The following is a 19,078-nucleotide window of genomic DNA, read 5'->3' as shown; positions in this document are numbered from 1 at the left end:
CAGCACAGGAGCTCGGCTCCCCTGCGTTATAGGGCTTTCACCGTCTGCCTTGAGGGAAACAAACTGCTTCTTTGTGAGACAATTTTACAGCGAGGTGCTCGTTCGATGCAGGTTATAATCAATTGGCAAGCATTTTTCATAGCTGATGGGTGGGCCTGATCCTGGTCACGGCTCAAAAAGTTAAGAGCTCCAGCCCTCCCAGTGTTGTGGACATCAATGGGTTTTGGACCAGTTACTTGTGGGGACCAGGACCAGGCTCAGCAACCAGCCTGAGAACATAGCAAACATGTGCAGGCTGCTTGGGGAGCAGTCTGCAGAGCCACTTGTCATGGGGCAAATTCCAGCTCAGGGGTGGGTGGCATTTTGTTGTCATACACCAGCCGATTGCTCTGACAGCTTTGCAATGATGCTCTTTCTCTGCTTCCAGGACCCCTGAAAAAAACACTGGTGCTACAGACCAAGAACCAAGTACCTTAGTGCAGGACCAATGCACATGAAGTCGAGTACTTTCTTCTGACCGGCTGCTGGAGCAAACGTATAGTCTGCATGAAATGTGTGTCGTCTGACTGGTATACAATAAAGCTGATGATCAGAGCTGAATGACAATTTCTCTTGTCTGTCAAGCACTGAGAAGTTACTGTCACCAGGATCTATGTAATGCAGTTAGCATGTCTGTGCCTTGGTTTATATTCAGTAAAGTCATAGAAAGAAAAATGGGTCCAATTCGCCCTTTCTTCATACCTGTGAAACAGCACTGGTTTCAATGGTCTCTCTAGTTTACATGGGCAACAGAGAGCTCATATTCACGTCCGTAACTCATGGAAGCATCATACTAGATTTTAGAGATTATCCTGGAAGCCTGGTTGATAGGATCAGCAACTCTTTTCAGTAATCCTGGGAAGTTGTAACGCACTATACATTCTTAACTGGTGTCAGGAACTTGCATTTGGATGTTGCCAGATGAAGCATGCCTTGTGCAACACCTGGCAGGTCCCCTTGTCATTGTGTGATAGCCAAGATCATCACGGACCTTCTCCTGAGGCTGTTAATGTTCTATTTGTTCAATTTGCCATTTAGGGCAAATGCTGGACCAGACTCCAAAACTTGCTGGCAAATTAGTATTTCTTCTGAGCATATTTACCAAAAATGTTTCATTGAAAAATTGTAAAGTATGAACTGGAAATGTAGGAGTAACAGAGCTGGTTCATGGGATTAGCAGGCCTGGTTGTTCTGTATGCCCATCTTTCCTGGGTGAGGCTCCCTATGTCCATAAGACATATGCAGCATATGGTGGGAGATGTAGTCCAGCCCTACAGCCTGTCCTCTATAGGTGGCTAAGTGCACAAAGTACCCAGACAACAGTTCTAGCAAGGCAGTGGCCCACCATGCTCCAATGAATAGTTCTAGGTTTATGTGAAAGTGTTATTACACTTAGAGCTGGGATTTGCTTTATTTTTTGCAAGCGCTAACTTCAAAGCAGAAAGCTGCTCTTCCTTGCCAAATTAATTATGCAAGGCAGCTACTTCATCAGAGGTGGGGAAAGCTGGGCAGCTTCCATGGAGCATGGCAGCTCCGAAGCCCTCTGAAACCAGAGGGTCTGGTTTGCTGGGTCTAGTTCAGAAGGAAACTGCCCTGGGCTTGGAGGAGTCATTCAGGTATTTCAAAGTAAAAATGCAAGTTTATGATATAACTCCTCCTCCATAAGTACTCCTCCTATACAGACCCCGGTCCTGTGCAGGAGTAAATCAAGAGTGATTCCAGCCATGGCTGGATCAACTTTAAAATGAGCGAATGTTGTAGGAGATCCAGTCTTCACTTGCAGGGATGGGTGGTCACTGCTGCTGTTTGCTGTTCATATTGTATCACTATGGCGTCCCGTGACGGCCAAAAGCCCAAGGGTGCCAAGAGCTGTACAGACATGGGACAAAAACACAGGGACCCCATCCAAAGAACCCTGAAGGCAAAGCAGGAACCTAAAACTGCCTCAAGCTCCTGATGTTCACCTTGTGGTGAGTTCTCTTTGGGAACAGGAAGGTTAGAAAGAACCTCCTTGTTAAAGAGATAATATAAAAAGGAGTATTTATCTCAACAGCGTTTGTAGAACCAAAAAGAAACAAGAGTAAATCCAATCAGCGAACCATTGCAAAGCACCTCCGAGAAGATGTGAATAGTAACTAATGAAATATTCAGCACAAAGGGAAGTAAGATTACATGCCTGCAAGTAATTGCACAGAGCGTGTGCCTTGCTCAGTAGCTGAAGGGTCCTTGTTACACATGATTAAGTAATTGATTTTTTAATATATAATTACCATGATTGCACAATCATTAGAAAGGAGCCCAGTCCAAAGCTCCAGCACCAGACGTTGGTGGCCTGCAGGAGGTTTTGCTCCAGATCCCTGGTGCTGCTGGTGTCCTGGGGAAGCAGGACCTGGCAGGCATCTGGCTGTTGCTCTCAGATGTCTCAGGGCCCATCACTTGTCTCTGAATCAGAGGCACCCCAGGCAAGAAGGCACCATAGATCCAGTCAGCCAAGGATCTTATCTATATGCAGTTATTGCAGTAACCCAGACATCCATGGTGGAAAACATGAGAAGAAAGGCTTGTTCTCCTGTCAGTATCTGATGTTCAGGGAGCTGGCTTGGAGGGGCAGAAAAGCCAGCCCTCATATTCACCAAAATACAGACATTTTTTTCTGCCTCTTCAGCTCCCTGAAGCAGCTGAGTACAAGGCGAGAGCAGGAACAAGAGGCCACCAACTTTCATTTCACCAGTGGAAACTCTGGGGAAATGTGTCAAAATTAGTAAGGCTGAATTTCACAGGGGTAGGTTTTGAAACAGCAGAGTTGTTCAGTGCTGACCTAAATCAAGGCAGAAGATGCCCACTTCAGGAAACATTTGTGTAACTCATAAATAACACATATTTTTCCATCCGACTGGGTACGATACTTCAGACCAGCCACACCCCTCAAAAAAATTTAAAAAAAAGCTTTGAATTTCATTTCTTAATGAAATACAGTGTTCTGATTTAACTCATCATCTCCCTCTTCTCACCTCAAAATTTTCATTTTGCCACAAACTGGAATATTCACTTTTTTTTAAAAAAAATTGTTTGTTTATTAATAAAAAGTAACAATTTCTGCATCCTGGCAGATTTTGTTCTCCATTGCTAATATTTCCCTCCCCTTCCTCCTGGTGTCAACTGCTATCCTCAGACACTTGCTTCCTTCCATTTCTCATTCCATTTAGCTTTTCTTCCCCTACATAATAAGTCCCTCTCGGATTCCTCCCACTCTCAAAAATAATCAAATCAAGATACTAACTGTCATATTGCTCACCCAGCATATTGTATATAATTTCCTACTATGCTTCTCTTTTTAGATTGCAAAGTATTTGTGTCTGGGAGTTTCATTTTGTGCTCTGCCCATCTTTGTGCTTATCCCAAGGTATTACTGTAACAGGCGTGATTAATAGGAATTATCCTCCCATAAGCAAGTGTAATTCAATGCAGCTGAATTTTGCATGACTGCTTTATCTGTAGTGTACTTGGTATATCCTTACAGCCTTGCCTGTGCTTTGTATCAGCAGTGGTACAAATCTGTGAGGCTGACGGAGAGGGGGGAATCCCCCAAGCAAGCAAAGTCAAGGCTAAAATAGGAGCGACACGGGAGATCAGAAATTAGAGCAAGGAAAGAAAAGAAGTATTTTGAGATCAGAAATTAAATGCAACAGAGGGAGACAGAGACAGGAGACAAAGTTTTCTCTTCCCGCCTCCAGGAGCTGGCTGATAAAACTGGTCTGGGGAGGATATATCCCCTCGAGAAGAGGAGCAGCAGTACTGGAAAAGAAGAGGAAAGTGTTCAGGATGGTGTTTCAGACTGGATTTTACCCTCTGTAGATCCTGGGCGTCACAGCTCTGAGAACTTCTGCAGATTTTCAGGGGAAAACATTGCCCAGGGCTGAGGAGATGTATAAAGTTCACAGGAGATGCTTTGCCCACCAGTGGCACTAGCAGCATGAACATGGGCTAATGCTGCAAAACTCCTTATCTGATGGGTTATTTCCATTTAATAAGGCAGTGACTGAATGAGCTCGGTAGCTGGGGGGAGCTCCCAGACAGATCCATTGAAGATGAGGGCAGAACTGAAGGGGATTCAGTTAGCAACTGCTAACAGCATCCATGGTATAAAGTGGCCAAAAGTGATGGAATTGCATTAGTTGGATTTTCCCTTCTGATTTATGGGCCACTTCCTCAGAAGAGTGTAAATGTCCTCAACTGGATTGACTCTTTGCGGTTTTACAGTAGCCAAGGTTCCTCCAAAGGCACAAAACATTCAACAGCTCTTTTTAATGCTGTGAATAACATGTCAGGTTTGCTTGGTTCCCTCACCCCCACCAACGATTCCTAGATGACTTAGGCTCCCTTGTTTCTTCAAGGCTCTTAAAAATCCTAACCTGAATAATTTAACCTTATTCACACCCCCCTTCCCTCCATTGTCTTTTCTCTTTTGTTTCCTTTACCTAGATTTGTTTTATCTCCTGCTGTGCCATTCCAGTCACTTCATTCCTCCTTCTGCCCTCATGCATCTTTCATAGTTTACCCCTCTTTGCTCTGGTGAGGGGTAGGTTTTCCTATTTGCTGGCAATCTGGTTTTGTGACATATCTAGGTTACTGTCAGGACTCCTTCCTGTGTAAAATGTCTTCCATTTTTTATGAATCTGCTTTAATAATTTATCCCCCATCAATGATGTATAATGAAATCCCCATCTGGAAATGGCTTTTTCATGTTGAGGTAATGGAACAGAGATGGGCTGGCAGATACTTTCCCTGGATGATATTTTGGTGCAAGTTAAGCCACAAGTTTCAGGGGAAGGAGAAAGCTGAAATAGCTGAGAAGATGCTGTTGTTTCGTGTGTGGATCAGGAGAGAAAGGAATGATGCTGCCTTTACTTTGCCTATAGTGCAAAACCTCAGGAGTCACATGAACTATTGTGATGCTCTCTCTCACTGGTGGCCTTTGGCTCAGAGCTAACCAGCATGGAGATCAACCACCAAAAATAGCAAGGCTCAAAATACCTTTCCCATAAAGTCATATGCACACATCTTAGGATGCCAAAACCACTCCATTACTTGCCTTCTCTGAACTGCAAATTTCCCCACTGTGGTCCAAAATGGATCACAAGATGTAACTGAGGCTTATGACCCTTACAATATTGTGAATTAATGGTGATAGGAGAGCTGCTCTAGTCCTGGTGGTCTAGGGATCCCTGTGAGGCAAGGTTGATAGTGGTTATCTTTATTGGAAGAAGAACAAGCGTTTGAGAGGATGTTTTCTCAGGATCACAACTGCTGCACCAAATTGAGTTGAGGCTGTTGGTCCAGACCCATGCAGTGTCCTAGAATGGGTTAATTAAGGAGTCAAATGCTCACATGCAGTATTTTAATAGGCACAACCAATTATAAGGCACAACCAAAATCCTCTTAATTTTCAGATGACATGACAGGAAAGTGTGTGGGACAAATTCTGGTGTAAACCAGCATCATTACATTGATTTGAACTTTGGGTTTGGAGCAGTGTGAATGACTTAACACAGCAGAGGATCTGGGGATGTCAAACCCAGCAGCTTGCTCCTTCCTGACATTCAGCAAAACCAAACTGACAGATCCCAGTGATCCCGACCATAGGATTGGGCATATGGATATGGAATACATAGCCTTGGATCCAGGCTCAGCAGCTGGAGCCCATCCCTCAGAAGGGCCTCATTCAATGCAGTACCAAATCCCCAAGCATTTAAACATTTTATGTCATGCACTCTAGGGTTAACAAGTTATTAAAAAAAATTAAAGTTGATACTGAATTATTTTTGTGTTTTCATCCTTTATTCTCCACTCATCTCTTTAAGCTTTTGTCTGTAACCGCATTTTTTTAAACCAATGGAAGCAGAGATACTTACCCATCCAACTGAATCTATCAGCTGCAAAAATAAATGTCCCTTTAAAAATAATTTCCTGAATTGCCCTGGGAGAAAAACATAAAGGAATATTTTTGCGTGGAAGTAAACATGAAAGGAATTACTCTATTTGCTTGGTTCCTCAGCATTTATTATGTGAATATATAAATCTTCATAGAAATTAGTAAATAAATCAGCCCAAGAAAACATGATTGATTTTCCTCTGTCCTCTGTGTAGCTCACTTCTGATTAACTAATCCTTGTTTATATTTCCTCAGGAAGAGCAATGAATATATATTTACAAAGCTGCACAATCACAACTCCCAGAACAGCAGGTTTCCAAAGGGTGAGCTGTCCTTGTTTTAAGCATGAGTGTGTTGCACAGGGCACTGACGATAGCCAGGGCTGCCCAGTAAAAGTGAGTGTAATGACAGAACAACTCGGTTATTCATTGATGTCTGGCAGAAATATGATAAACCAAGCTATTCAACCCAGGAAACAAAATCCAAAGCCATAACAAAACAGAAAGTTTCTCAAAATAAGGCAAGCTAATAAAATGCTAATAAAGCTCATGGCAAGGTGTTTAAGATGAGTACATTTTAGGAGGAGAAGGAGGTTTTTCAGAAATCCAGCTTGACTGCAACAGCCCTCAATGGGCTTTCATAGGAGCTGTGTATGACACCTCGAGCATCTCCCTGGTGAGGAAAGGCTGAAGGAGCTGGGGCTGTTCAGCCTGGAGAGGAGAAGGCTGAGAGGGGACCTCATCAATGCCTACAAATATCTCAAGGGTGACTGTCAGGAGGACGGGTCCAGGCTCTTTTCAGTGGTGCCCAGCAACAGACAAGGGGCAACGGGTACAAACTGCAACACGGGAACTTCCATCTGAATGTGAGGAAAGACTTCTTTACTTTGAGGATGACAGAGCGCTGGGACAGGCTGCCCAGAGAGGCTGTGGGGTCTCCTGCTCTGGAGACATTCAAACCCGCCTGGACACGGCTCTGTGCAACCTGCTGTGGGAGAGCTGCTTCAGCAGGGGGGTGGGCTGGGTGGGCTCCTGAGGTCCCTTCTGACCCTGACCACGCTGTGATTCTGCGACATGGAATTCTTTTCTGAGCCAGTGTCACACAAACAGAGCTATCTCCTCCAATGGTCTTCAGGTATTAATCCCACTATTTTCTGGAGCATGTAAGCTCCTAAATAAGTTTTGAAAATGGTCTTCAGGGAAGCATATAAATGGCCTTTCCTACTATTTTTCACACTACCCTCTGTACCACATTTCCCAACTTAATGCATGGGCTTTGGTCTCCTTCCCCATGATGGATGCAACCAGGAAGTGAGAGCATCACCAAAAGCCCTATTCTATTCAGATTCTTCTTCTAGGTTTACAACATATGCCTCTATTGAACCTCACTTGGACTTGGTGTGACTGGGGACATCCTGAAAGGGTGACTCGTCTAGCCTTCCCCTAGAAGGAGGTGGAAAGAGAGACAGACAGCCCAGCAGAACCAGGCACTGGTGCAGACAGTGACCTGGGAGACAAGCAGCAGAAAGAAGGGCAGAAGGTTGCAAGGACGGATTTATCCAAGCACACAAGCCCTTAGAATCTGAGATGTTCACAAACCTGCTTCATAGCCATAGGAGAGAAATGGGCACTTCCAGGACATAACGTATCTTATCCTAAGGGAAACGGTAAAAATAGCTTGGATGAATTGCGTTCTACAGAAATGAGCCAGGAATGAACATCTCAAATATTTAAATTTGTATGTGTATGTCTGACGTCCAAGGAGATGAACCTCCAATGTTGGCATCCTGTGCCCCAGAGAAGCATGTGTAAAAGCCTGGTAACATCTTACGTGAAGTTTGCATTGCATCAGTGGTTGTAAAAAAATGGAGGAAACCCCCTTGCTATAATAACAAAGTGTGGATTCATTGCACCTAAATTTAATCCGTGCGCATACCACCCCCAAACGATGCTAGGACTGCAAGTGTTAGCACAATTTTGGATCATCTGCCCTGATACTACAGAAAAGCAATATACTTTTTTTGCTTGTTTGCAAACGGAAAACCAAAGCATGAAGAATTTGTTTTCCCAAGTTGCTGTAGTGCAACTATAGCACATCTCCAAATCTCAGTCCAGCATTAGCCTTATCTCAAGAAATAATTTTTGTAAGCACTGTCTTCAGAAATGTGCAGTTTTCTCCCTCCTGAAAGTAACCCAACAGTTCAGAAATGGGTGACTAATGAATTTCCTGCTTATGTCTGCACACATATTATTTGCAATTACTTCCATGACATTTTCATTTGTCTTAATGTACATAGCATAATGGAAATGTTGTGCTGGATTTACCAGTGAAAAGAGCAAGGAAAAGGTTAAACTGAAAGAGAGCTACAAAGCATCACTAAAAGATTTGGGAAGAACTTGGTAGTTCTTGTCTATCCACCCTTACCACAGCATCCACCATTTCTCCCAGACAGACTTTGGGGTCAAAACCTTAGAAGACTTCACAGATACCTGTATGAACATGAAAACACGTGTTCTAACTTTAATTAGAACAGCCTTTTTATTTTAAAAGACTGTGTTTCAATGTTTCAGGATGGAATCTGGAAAGCCACTTCCACTACATGATAGGTTGTTCTTGAAATGTTTCTTCTAGACTATTTTCTTCCAAATTCCTCTGAAATCATTCCTAAATCATTAAGTCATCAGTCTTCAAGTCATAATGTACAGCAGGGGCAATACCTTCTCTTCCAGCATAAAAAATCCAGTTCTTCACAGCTGGATTTCTAACTGCCTGAAATCTTTCACACTCTTTACTTAGAAACAACAAAAAAATAGGATGCTAAATTTCCGGTGGGAGAAAAACACCAACATGCCTCTTGTTTGTATGCATATGAATTTTCTTATACTCTGTGTCGCTAGGTGGATTTTGTATTGAAAGGGTAAGGGAAGAAGATCCTTGTCAATACTTCCCTGAATTTCAGCAGAGCCCTGCTCATCTACAACATTTGAGCATCCCACTTGCATGCTTCATATGTTGCAGTTGCTTCATGTTATGCATGGTAGAAGGAGTCTCCCCAGCTTTCTCCTGCAGTGAGAATATTTCAGATACAGACGCAAAACGAGCAAAGTCCTTTGAGAAAAATCTGCCTTCTTACAAACATCTCTGCACTGCCATGAATGTCCAGCCTTGTAGATTCATTGATCATTTCTGTGGGGGGATGCTTGTTACCGGCATGGCCACTATCTGCGGTTGAGCTGGTGTCTCCATTATAGAATTTGAACACTGAGGTTCTGGCCTTCTCCAGCTCATTAAAATTGCTCTGCATGGCAACTTGACTCCTAGCTGTGCTGATTCTGAGGCTTAAATACACTAAAACATACTACTTTCTTTATGTCTCCACCATGACCCACACAGATCTGTCCCCTTATGATCAGATTTCTGCTGCAGGACATGCTGGCTGGAAGTGTAGGAAAATGGACATGCATTCCTTCTTAAAGACAGACTGAGCTTGGCCTTAGGAGAACACAAAACATGGAAGTTTTCAACATGGTTACCCTCTGAAAGAGACTCCAGACCTTCTATGAACCTATGTTGTCACTGTTATTCTTTCAGTCGTTTTGCTGCCTCTCCTCTGATACCTCTAGAGCTAGCCCCATTAGCACTAGGACATTAGAGATGACTAATTTTATCCAATACAGCAACTCAGTGGCTATCACTGTCCCTAATGGGACAGTGAGGCACTGGCGCTCCATTGCTCAAGATGACAGCCCCAAGATGTAAGTGAAATGGCCACAATGGCAAGAGTATTTTCCCCTTAGAGGGGAACACCCCTCTAAACAGTCTTGGAGCATTTCTTACCCATCTGGTCATCCAGAAGACCCCAATCCTGCAAGTCCTTATGACCATCTGAGGTCTTTGTGGTCCATACTTTCACACAAACTGGTGCCACCATCCGGCTGATGGGACTGCATGTGACGGTTGTGTCCCAGACCAACCATTAAACATAGAGCAAAGGTCTTGGCTCCTTCATTAAAGCTGAGGTAACACCAGTTTAACTCCTCAGCTCACCTTTCTTGGCTAGTAACAACAAAGCTCCTTCATCCTGCCCAATGTGTAGTACAAGGTGTATCTGACGGGAGAAGAGCAGCCTGCCTTTGCTTTGTGCAATGGAGCTCAGTTTTTGGAACAGTTGCATAAGGAAGAAATGCAGTGTGTGGGTGACTGTGCTCGTAGTTAAGCTTTCCAGTCATGCAGAAATAAAAATAGGTTTGTGGGCTTGCAGAAATAGGAAGATCCTGCAATCCCCGCCACAGCAATGCATGGCCAGATAATTCCTCTCTGGGCAGACTCTGTGGTCAAGGCTTTTCCACCCTTCGCAGTTATCATCCAAACAGAGCTCAGAGTCAATTCTTCTCATACAGAAGGGCATCTCATCTTGATCTCATGCCCCAGGAGATGGGAAAGCAACCACCCAGCTCACTAAGCTTTTCTCCTTTGACACTTAAATATGCATTGCTTTATTATATCTGATAATAAAATAGCCCCACTGAATCTCTAGGACCTTCTCTTGATGGCAGTGCTTTTCTCTTTTGAAGGATGGCACTAGCCCCTTTTGCCCAGAAGATCACACTCATTGCCTGTTCTTGGTGATCCCAGAAGCCTATTCAGAGCTGTTCTTTCCAACAAATCATGTGCAGATCTCAGGCCACAACCTCCTTCAATTTTTCCACATTCTGACTTAGCTTTTGGGTTTATTAACAAACATTTTGGCTGTATGGCCCCAAGCGATGCAGGTTGCTCTGTGTGGCTCATCATATTTTTTGTGCTGGCTGTCTTTATGTTGTCTATGAGTTATGTCAGCAGTGATTTTATATTTATTTCCAGATCATTGTGGAAAATACTGAAGAGTGCCAAGCCTTGTAGCAGTCTCTGTGGATCTCTGCTCAAAAGCTCCACAGGCCAGCACAGATTTCAAACCAGCCAGGTCATCCAGCTGGTGTCTGCTCATTGAAACCTGTTGATAGCTTGTATAGATTCACAACTCTTTGATGATGACAAAGAAATAGTTGGTGATTGTCATGCAGGAGAAATACAGCATCCAACATGTTTCTAAGAGTCTGACTATCTCTACTTAGTGACAGCTCCAACCCACTGCTAGGATTCCTCTGTTCCCATTGCAGCACTTTGCTGTCTTCTCCCTAGTCATCGTGTATTTTTCCTTGCAGCCTTCAGCTTTTCTTATTCATTTTCTCTCCTTCTTTGCCACTATGCATAATAGAAGATATATACTTTCCTTTTTGGCACTTTTTTAGCATTTCTAATTGTGGACACTGAACAGAGAAAGTTTTGACTCTGGGCAGTCTTCTTCTGTGTTACAAACCGAAGTATTTTAGATATCATATTGGCTCTTGCAGGAAAGCTCCTAGATATTATCCACATTTTTTCAGGCTGCATTTTCCCTCTTGGTTCATCTCATTTACCTCGTTCGTCCATGCAGAGGAAGGAGACATACCAAACAATTCATTCCTTAGCCAAAGAGGAAAAAAGGGCAAATTGTCTGAAATCAGAAAGATGAACAGAGTGTTATGAATGTACTTTGAAATACATGAGTTGCAATATATAATTCTGAGTTTTTCAATCACCTGACAAGATGTGGTTTGGATTTCATTTTAGTGGTAACATGAAGCAAGCCAAGAGCGCATCTGTGCAGATGAGACTTCATTTTTGGAAAAGCTGATGGGCTCCTTGTGCTCATTGGGAAAAACATCCTGCCACATTTAATCACAACAAGCAAACACAGGACAAGTGAGTACCAGCTGGCACCACCTCCAGTGCTTTCAAGGACCTCAGTAAAAATTGCACTTGGAAATCCACTTTTGCCTCAGGCAACATTCAAATAGACAATTTGTGGCCCTACTTATGCCACAAAAAATATTTCCTCTTGGAAACGTGAAACTGTTATAATAATGCTTTAAATCACAAGAAATTTTCACTTGTAGGGTCTCCCTCCCTCTTCCTTCTCTATGGAGAAAGGCAATTTCGCAGCGGAGATTTCTTTTCTGCAAATTTGTGGATTATGAATGGGTAGGAGGGGAAGGCTGGCAAAGAAAAATGAAGTGGAAATGGAGAAGGACTTGGGGATACTGTGGATAAAAACTGGTCATGACCCAGCAATGTGCGCTCGCAGCCCAGAAAGCCGCCCGTGCCCTGGGCTGCATCCCCAGCAGCGTGGCCGGCAGGGCGGGGGAGGGGGCTCTGCCCCTCTGCTCCCCTCTGCTGAGACCCCCCCACAGCGCTGCGTCCAGCTCGGGGGTCCTCAGCTTCAGAAGGACACGGACCTGTTGGAGCGGGCCCGTCGGAGGCCACGGAGCTGGTCAGAGGGCTGGAGCCCCTCTGCTGTGGGGACAGGCTGGGAGAGCTGGGGCTGTGCAGCCTGGGGAGGAGAAGGCTGCGGGGAGACCTTAGAGCAGCTCCCAGTGCCTGGAGGGGCCGACAGGAAAGCTGGGGAGGGGCTTTGGGCAAGGGCAGGGAGTGGTGGGACAGGGGGGAATGGCTTGAAGCTGAGAGAGGGGAGATTTAGGTTGGACATGAGGAAGAAACCCTTCCCCGTGAGGGCGGCGAGGCGCTGGCCCAGGCTGCCCAGAGCAGCTGTGGGTGCCCCATCCCTGGCAGGGCTCAAGGCCAGGCTGGAGGGGGCTGGGAGCAGCCTGGGCTGGGGGGAGGGGGCCCTGCCCGGGGCAGGGGGTGGGACTGGCTGGTCTTGAAGGTCCCTTCCAGCCCAAGTCATTCTGTGTTTCCATGAAAAGGTGCTTTTTGCTGCCGATCCAGGGCCAGTGGGATGAAATGGTGTGACGACAGAGTCACTGCCAAGGAATGGTACTGACCACAAGGAACATGTCCTTGCCCCAACATGAGGGACAGGGACAGCCTCTCAGCATTTGGCTCCTGACAGCCTGTAGGTCCCTGCTGCCACCTGGCTTGGGCAGGTCAGACAAGACATGCTCATGCTGGAGTAGGTCTCCATTGTTTCCTCCTTCTTGTGCTGAGGTTGCTGCCCTCCTCCTCATTGCCTCCCCAACAGCTTGTCAGAAACTAAAACTTCACACTCTTGTCCTCTCCGGCTCAAGGGACTGTCTATAAAAACTAGGTTTTGGAGGCTTTTTTGCTCATAAAAGTGTGGGTTGCTGATATGAATATTCGGGGGCCTCCCATGTAATTTTTAAGATTGTTTTGAAAAACAAAAGTGTGCAGGGTGAGATGATCAGAAATGCAAGCTGGGGGTCTGACATGACTCCAGGAACCAGGAATTTTAAAAAAATACCCATATTTGCCTGTAACTGGCAACAGAATCTCTCTCCCTCCATTCAGCACTTCCTTATCAATCCACTCTGTTTTATTCCTTCTGAAAGAAATTTGTCTCCGTTAAGGAACAGAAAGTTATGGGGTTTGGCTAAAATGTTTGCTGTCTCATTTGATAACGATTTAGGTTCTTTTCCAAAATCTTCTCTGATCTCAGTCCCTGAGGTGGCAGCAGATTTCTGGAAATGCTGGCACAGCCTGAGCCCACCTGTGATATTTTCAGCACTTCCAGCCTCAAGTCAAACCAGAAATGTAGAAGATGGTCCCTTCCTGGGGCTCCTCTGCATTTCCCACTTTCTTCCCAGAATAACATCTATTCTTGCAGTTCTGTTTTTCCCATATTAATGTACTTATTTTTCCCTAACTCTTAAGAAACTCAATGCCACAAATATGATGCGAAGTATGACCTGGAAGCCAGAAAACCCATAATTCCGTTCCTCTGCCATTCATTTAATGCCTCATCTTGGACATGTGATTTGATCTTTTTACTTCAATAGTGATACATATACAGCAGAGATGATTCCTTTTTTTCCCTCTGAGATGTTATGAGGATTAGTCAATGTTTAAGACTGATAATTATTCTGAGTTATTCATGAGAAAAACACAGTGTCAGTCTGCATGGAGTCTGTGACAAGATTTCATTTAAAATGGTGACAACAAATATTGCATGCAGATGCAGCAATTAGCCAGCAGCACCAGTCCCCCCAAGGCTGCTGAGAAACAGCCCTGTTTACCCTGTTTTCCCCTCCATGGATCATAGAATCATAGAATATCTCAAGTTGAAAGGGATCATAAGGATCACTGAGTCCAGCTCCCAGGTATGTATCCTATACCATCTCCCAAAGAGATACAGGTTCCCATGGGAGAAACCAAGTCTGAATGTACTTTAAGGCTTGGTCCCACAACACAAAGGTTTTGGTGGCAATACTGTCCCTGTCGCTCCACTCTGTCCATTCACAGTCCAGACCTGGTCAGATTAAACAAATAGTCTTCTCAGCTGGGAGAGGAAGGAGGGATGTCCTTAAGCCAATATTACTGCTAGAAACTGGGCCGTGTAAAACCAAAGCTGTGGGAGATTCAAATTTACTTGGAGGAGCCTATATTTCTCCACAAAGCTTAAGAAGTGTAGGCAGTTGCACACATCAGTCTAAGATGCCTGAAAACCCACAGAACTACTCCTCATCCAGTACATCTGGCCAATATTTTCAGCACCAGATTGTAAAGAGGTCATTTTTCAGAAAATCACAGAATCATCAAATCACTGAGGTGGGCAGGGACCTCTGGACATGATCTAGTCCAAACCCTCTGCTCAAAGCAGAGTCAGCTGGAGAAGGTCGATCAAATCCATTGTCCAGTTGGGTTTCAAATCTCTCTGAGGACGGTGATTCCCGAGCCCCTCTGAACAAACTGTTCTGGTGTTTGATGCACTGGAAGTTTTTTCTTACATTTAAATGTATATATTTCAGTTGGTGCCCATTGCCTCTTGGCACCACCATCAAGAGACATGGCTAGACAAAACATGTCCACCCTTGTGCAGAGTTGGGATTAATCCTGCTCTGAGCAGGTGCTGGGCTAAAGATATTCAGAGATCCCTTGTCCCATGAGCATTTTGTAGAGTCTGGCCACTTTTTTAGGAAACAAGGTCTCCAAATAACACCTCAGTAATAAGACAAGAATGAGACAGAGATGGACTGTGCAATTATTGATCAAAATTAAAGCATGGGGCAAGCACAAGAGGTAACCCAGCCTGTCTGTGGAGCAGAACAAGCCACTCAGCCTTTCAGCTATTGCTGCTAGAGCAAGACAGGTACAGGCTTTTCTGGCTGTGATGAATGGATGATGAATGCCTGCTGAATCACAGCAGGCAGATAATTTACTGCAGAAAGTGACTGGCATTTAACTCTTTCCTCCCCTTCACTTCTCATCTGGAAGCAAGAGGCAGCCTGTGGCTCTTCCCATGGTGGGCAAGGGGTTGCAGGGCTGGACTATGGCTAGTGGACATGTCCTCCAGAGTTGTTTTTGGGGGACAGCTCAGCTCATCTAGAGCCTGCCTTGTCCCTTTTGCACCTAGGGACAGGGCTTAGTGGTAGACTTGGCAGTGTTAGGTTTATGGTTGGACTTGATGATCTTAAAGGTCTTTTCCAACCTAAACAATTTTGTGATCCCAAGCTCATGAGCAGCAGGCACAGTTGGGTGACTGACACAAAGATAATAAGTTGTATCTGGTCCATGAGGTCATGGTGATGTCACACTGAGAAAAGGCAGCCTAGGGGGCAATGGAGTGAACACATCGTGTGGAAGATGAGACAGGTCTGGGTGGGTTGAAAATGCCACCATCACACCTTCTGTGGCAATGGTTAGAACAGGCTTTGGGGTCACAGCAACACATCATTCAGGAAAGGGAGCTACCCCAGCATCTAAATCCCTAACTTTACTACCCAAAACAGAATTCAAAGACCCCCAAAATCATCTCTAAAGCCAAAGTGCCTTTATAGAGTCCAGCAGCATGCACCCAGGACCACACAGCCTTGAAGCCTCTCAGACCCATACTGATGGGTGCAATCAGTTCCTGGTTCATGTTACTGAGTCCAGCACAAATATGAACCCAGTATTTTGGGTATGCTCCCTGTCTAGCAAAAAGTAGCCATTCATGGGGAGGTAAAATATAGAATGAGCTAATCTTCTATTTCTCCTCTCCCTTTCCCTACATGAAAAATCTCAATGGATTTCATTTCCATTTTGCATAAGAATTTTTTCCATTTGGAGAGCTGTTGTTTATTATTCAAAGCCATTAAATAGCCTCTAAAATCACACTACTTACAAAATAAAAAAGGAGCTATTATTAGATCATCCAGGCTATTAATTTACAAGATTTATTAACCTCTGGTAGAGGCATCTACCATGCATCCCTTTAGGAAAAATCTTAAGCTTGACTTACCAAATGAGTGCATTCATCTCTCTGGCCCTAATTTGCATGAGTTGTCAGTGCAGATGCATTTGCAAGCCTCCTCTGTGCTCAAAACATGAAAGTTTGCACACAGGGTTGTGTGCAATTGATTGTGCAGTTACTGTTGAAAGCTGGGACCTGTTGCAGGTTGTTTGGAGTAGACATGTCCATGCAGTAGCTGAAGGATGTCTACATCTCAAAATCCCCTCTACCTACTCATCCCTCCCAGCCACTCAGGTGGCCCTAGAGAACAGCTAAAACTCCCTAAAGGAGACACTTCACATGCAGAGACCCCACTGTTGCCATCTGCCACCCTGGTGCCTTTCTCCTTGTGGTTCACTGGACCATACTGTTTTAATTATGGCAGAGCTGCTCTTCTCTTTTAGAGCTCAGTACTGGAGAGGAAGACTGGGAGGGAAGAGACTTAAGGACCCCCAAGGAGCTGCAGAAGCGTGAGGTGGGGTTTGCTCTGGGTTTATTACAACCAATCATCCATCCATCACATCCTGTCCCTCTCATGTTCTCACTGAGCTCTCTGAACCAGGCATGTCTAGCAGGTTTAGTGCCCCGTTAGAAGATTTCCAACATCCTAACTCCTCCTTCCCCAAAAGCCTTATCTCATACATGCAGTAACTGTGCAGGCTTTTTGGATGAGGGAGAGACAGGAGGAATCAATCTGGAGCAGTCTGCTCTGCGTTGGCTCAGCTCCTCCAGGGCATAGTGCAGACACTTTTGTCCATGCCATGGGCGGCAAGATGGGTGGGAAGCACCCAGAGCTCACAGCCATGGCAGCCAGCTCTTCAGCAGGGGCGACCATAGAGTTACTATCACAGATAGGCACCCTGACTGCGAACTGATGAGCCAAATCCTCGTTACATCTCACTATGAAGCAGGACATCACTCCTATCCTTGCTCCATTGTATAACATACAGGACTAATATCTCCCCACTGTGGCTGGATACCATTGAGAGCATTTCTGCTGCACCGGATTGCATTTATGTATTGACGCAGCAGGCTGACATGAATGAAAAAAAATGAAGGATGAAGTTCTCAATCCTTCTGGAGCAGGAGATGACCCAGATGTCCCATGTACTCCAGCTATCAAGCCTGCACCTTCTTGTGGCTCTGGGGACATCTCTTATTTGTGGCATTTTGAGGTGGTGTTAGAGCATCTTGCTGCTTGCTAGATTTTAAAGGAGGATGTTCAGGTGCCTCCTAAGATGGACTGTCCATCAGCCTATGCTCCAGGACATACTTCCTTGCTGCACAGTTAATGCCGCATTTCCACAGGAGTGAGGACTTGAGTTAAATTTGATCCCAACAGCAGCCTTGCTATGGGCTGAAACACAGGTATGGGCTGTAGGAAGACACAGATACAAGCAGCAGTAAGTTAATTAATTCTCACATGAGATTTCTTTGACAGACTGGTGGCTGAAGGTTGGTATTGCAGCCTCAGTGGAGAGCAGAGCACTGGTGATGGTTTTGCAGAGTTTCTTTACAGCCATGAAGAGGTCACCACAACTTTCTGTGCCTCAGGTCATCCGTTTAAGCAGGGCTTGCCTCAGGCTGTTCCTGTATCTAGTAATACTAAGGGAATCACTGGTCCTACTTCATGTCCCTAGAAAAAATACCTCCTAATGATGTGAAAGAGCTTGGTAGCAGTTAAGTAACATCTGGCCACCTGGTTGTTCACTTTCCCCACTGACTTCTGCAGGGCAAAACTGGCCAGCCTTGTTCGATCACCTCTGACTCCATTTTACATCCTGTGGAAATGTGTTTCTCCATGATTTTTCCCAGAAAGCCTCCTGATTTCTGCATCCATAAATTTTGGTTAATGGCTTTACTTATATGGCCCAAAATGCACTGTGTTTCTGCTTGACCAGTCAGCCTGGAGGACCACATGGATCATTACTTCTCTTCCTAGTTTCAGTAATTGTTTTTCCGTACTAATTAGCTTTCATAAAAGCCATTTCCAGAGCAGTGCACAAAGGCACTCAGTAAGACTGCATCTGTGAAGTGCAATTTCCCTGCAACTGGCTTAGGGATGAAGCACAGGAACCAGTTACAGGGATTTAAGATCCCAACAATAAACCCTGTGCCCTGGGGAATGTCACAATCACTGCCCATGCCTCAGTTTCCCCATCAGTAAAATGATGGTCCTAACACACATTAGCAACACAGCCATGTTCTGGAAAGCAGATGATGACTGCACAGAGCCAGGTAAATTAAAAATAATTCTAGTATCTTCTGTTTCAAACAGAACAAAGCAAGTCAATGTAGCCCTTTCCCAGTGATCCTAAAAAACAACTTTTATATTGAAACGCAGCAACAGCGAGTTGTCCAGTAACGGGAAACAGAAGGGAATAAAACCAGACCTTGGGAAGAGTCATCCATTCCCATTTTGTCTCTCTGCACCAGTCAATCTGACACCACCATGTGTCGCCCAGCATGAGCTGCCACTAAGAAACCATCAACCTTAACTTTACTGGGCTGAACAACTCGACCTGCAGCCAGTGCCTTTCCAAATGGATGCACCCTCCTCTGGATGCTAATGTGGTGGGGAGGGAAGATGATGAGGCCAAATCCCATCTCTAGCAGTGCCACAGCTCAAATGGAGATGCCCAGCACACCCTGTATTTAGGGTTTTGTAGGTGAGTGGGTGCTGAGAGGAGCAATCTGAAGGGGCATACCATGGCCAGTGCGTGAGTGGGATGGCCATCCTCATCCCATTAAATACCCTCATGCTCTGGGGAAGGGATGGAGGAGGAGAAGATAGAAGAAAATGCCTCTGCAGACCTGCATCCCAGCCTTTGGGCACAGCA

At 44.9% G+C, this 19,078-nt stretch overlaps 1 protein-coding gene across 1 annotated transcript in view; it reads left to right on the top strand.

Moving 5' to 3' along the window:
- The window catches only part of MAP6 (microtubule associated protein 6), a 45,505-nt gene extending 44,748 nt beyond the window's left edge, over positions 1–757 (top strand). The window contains exon 4 of the mRNA XM_055703093.1: positions 428–757. Within this exon, the coding sequence (XP_055559068.1) occupies positions 428–497 (70 nt within the window). The 3' untranslated portion in view covers positions 498–757. The remainder of the gene's footprint in view (positions 1–427) is intronic.
- Positions 758–19,078: the final 18,321 nt, after the last annotated feature.

Source organism: Falco cherrug, chromosome 2, assembly GCF_023634085.1.
Source record: "Falco cherrug isolate bFalChe1 chromosome 2, bFalChe1.pri, whole genome shotgun sequence".
NCBI lineage: Eukaryota > Metazoa > Chordata > Aves > Falconiformes > Falconidae > Falco > Falco cherrug.
This window is presented reverse-complemented; position numbering and strand designations above follow the sequence as displayed.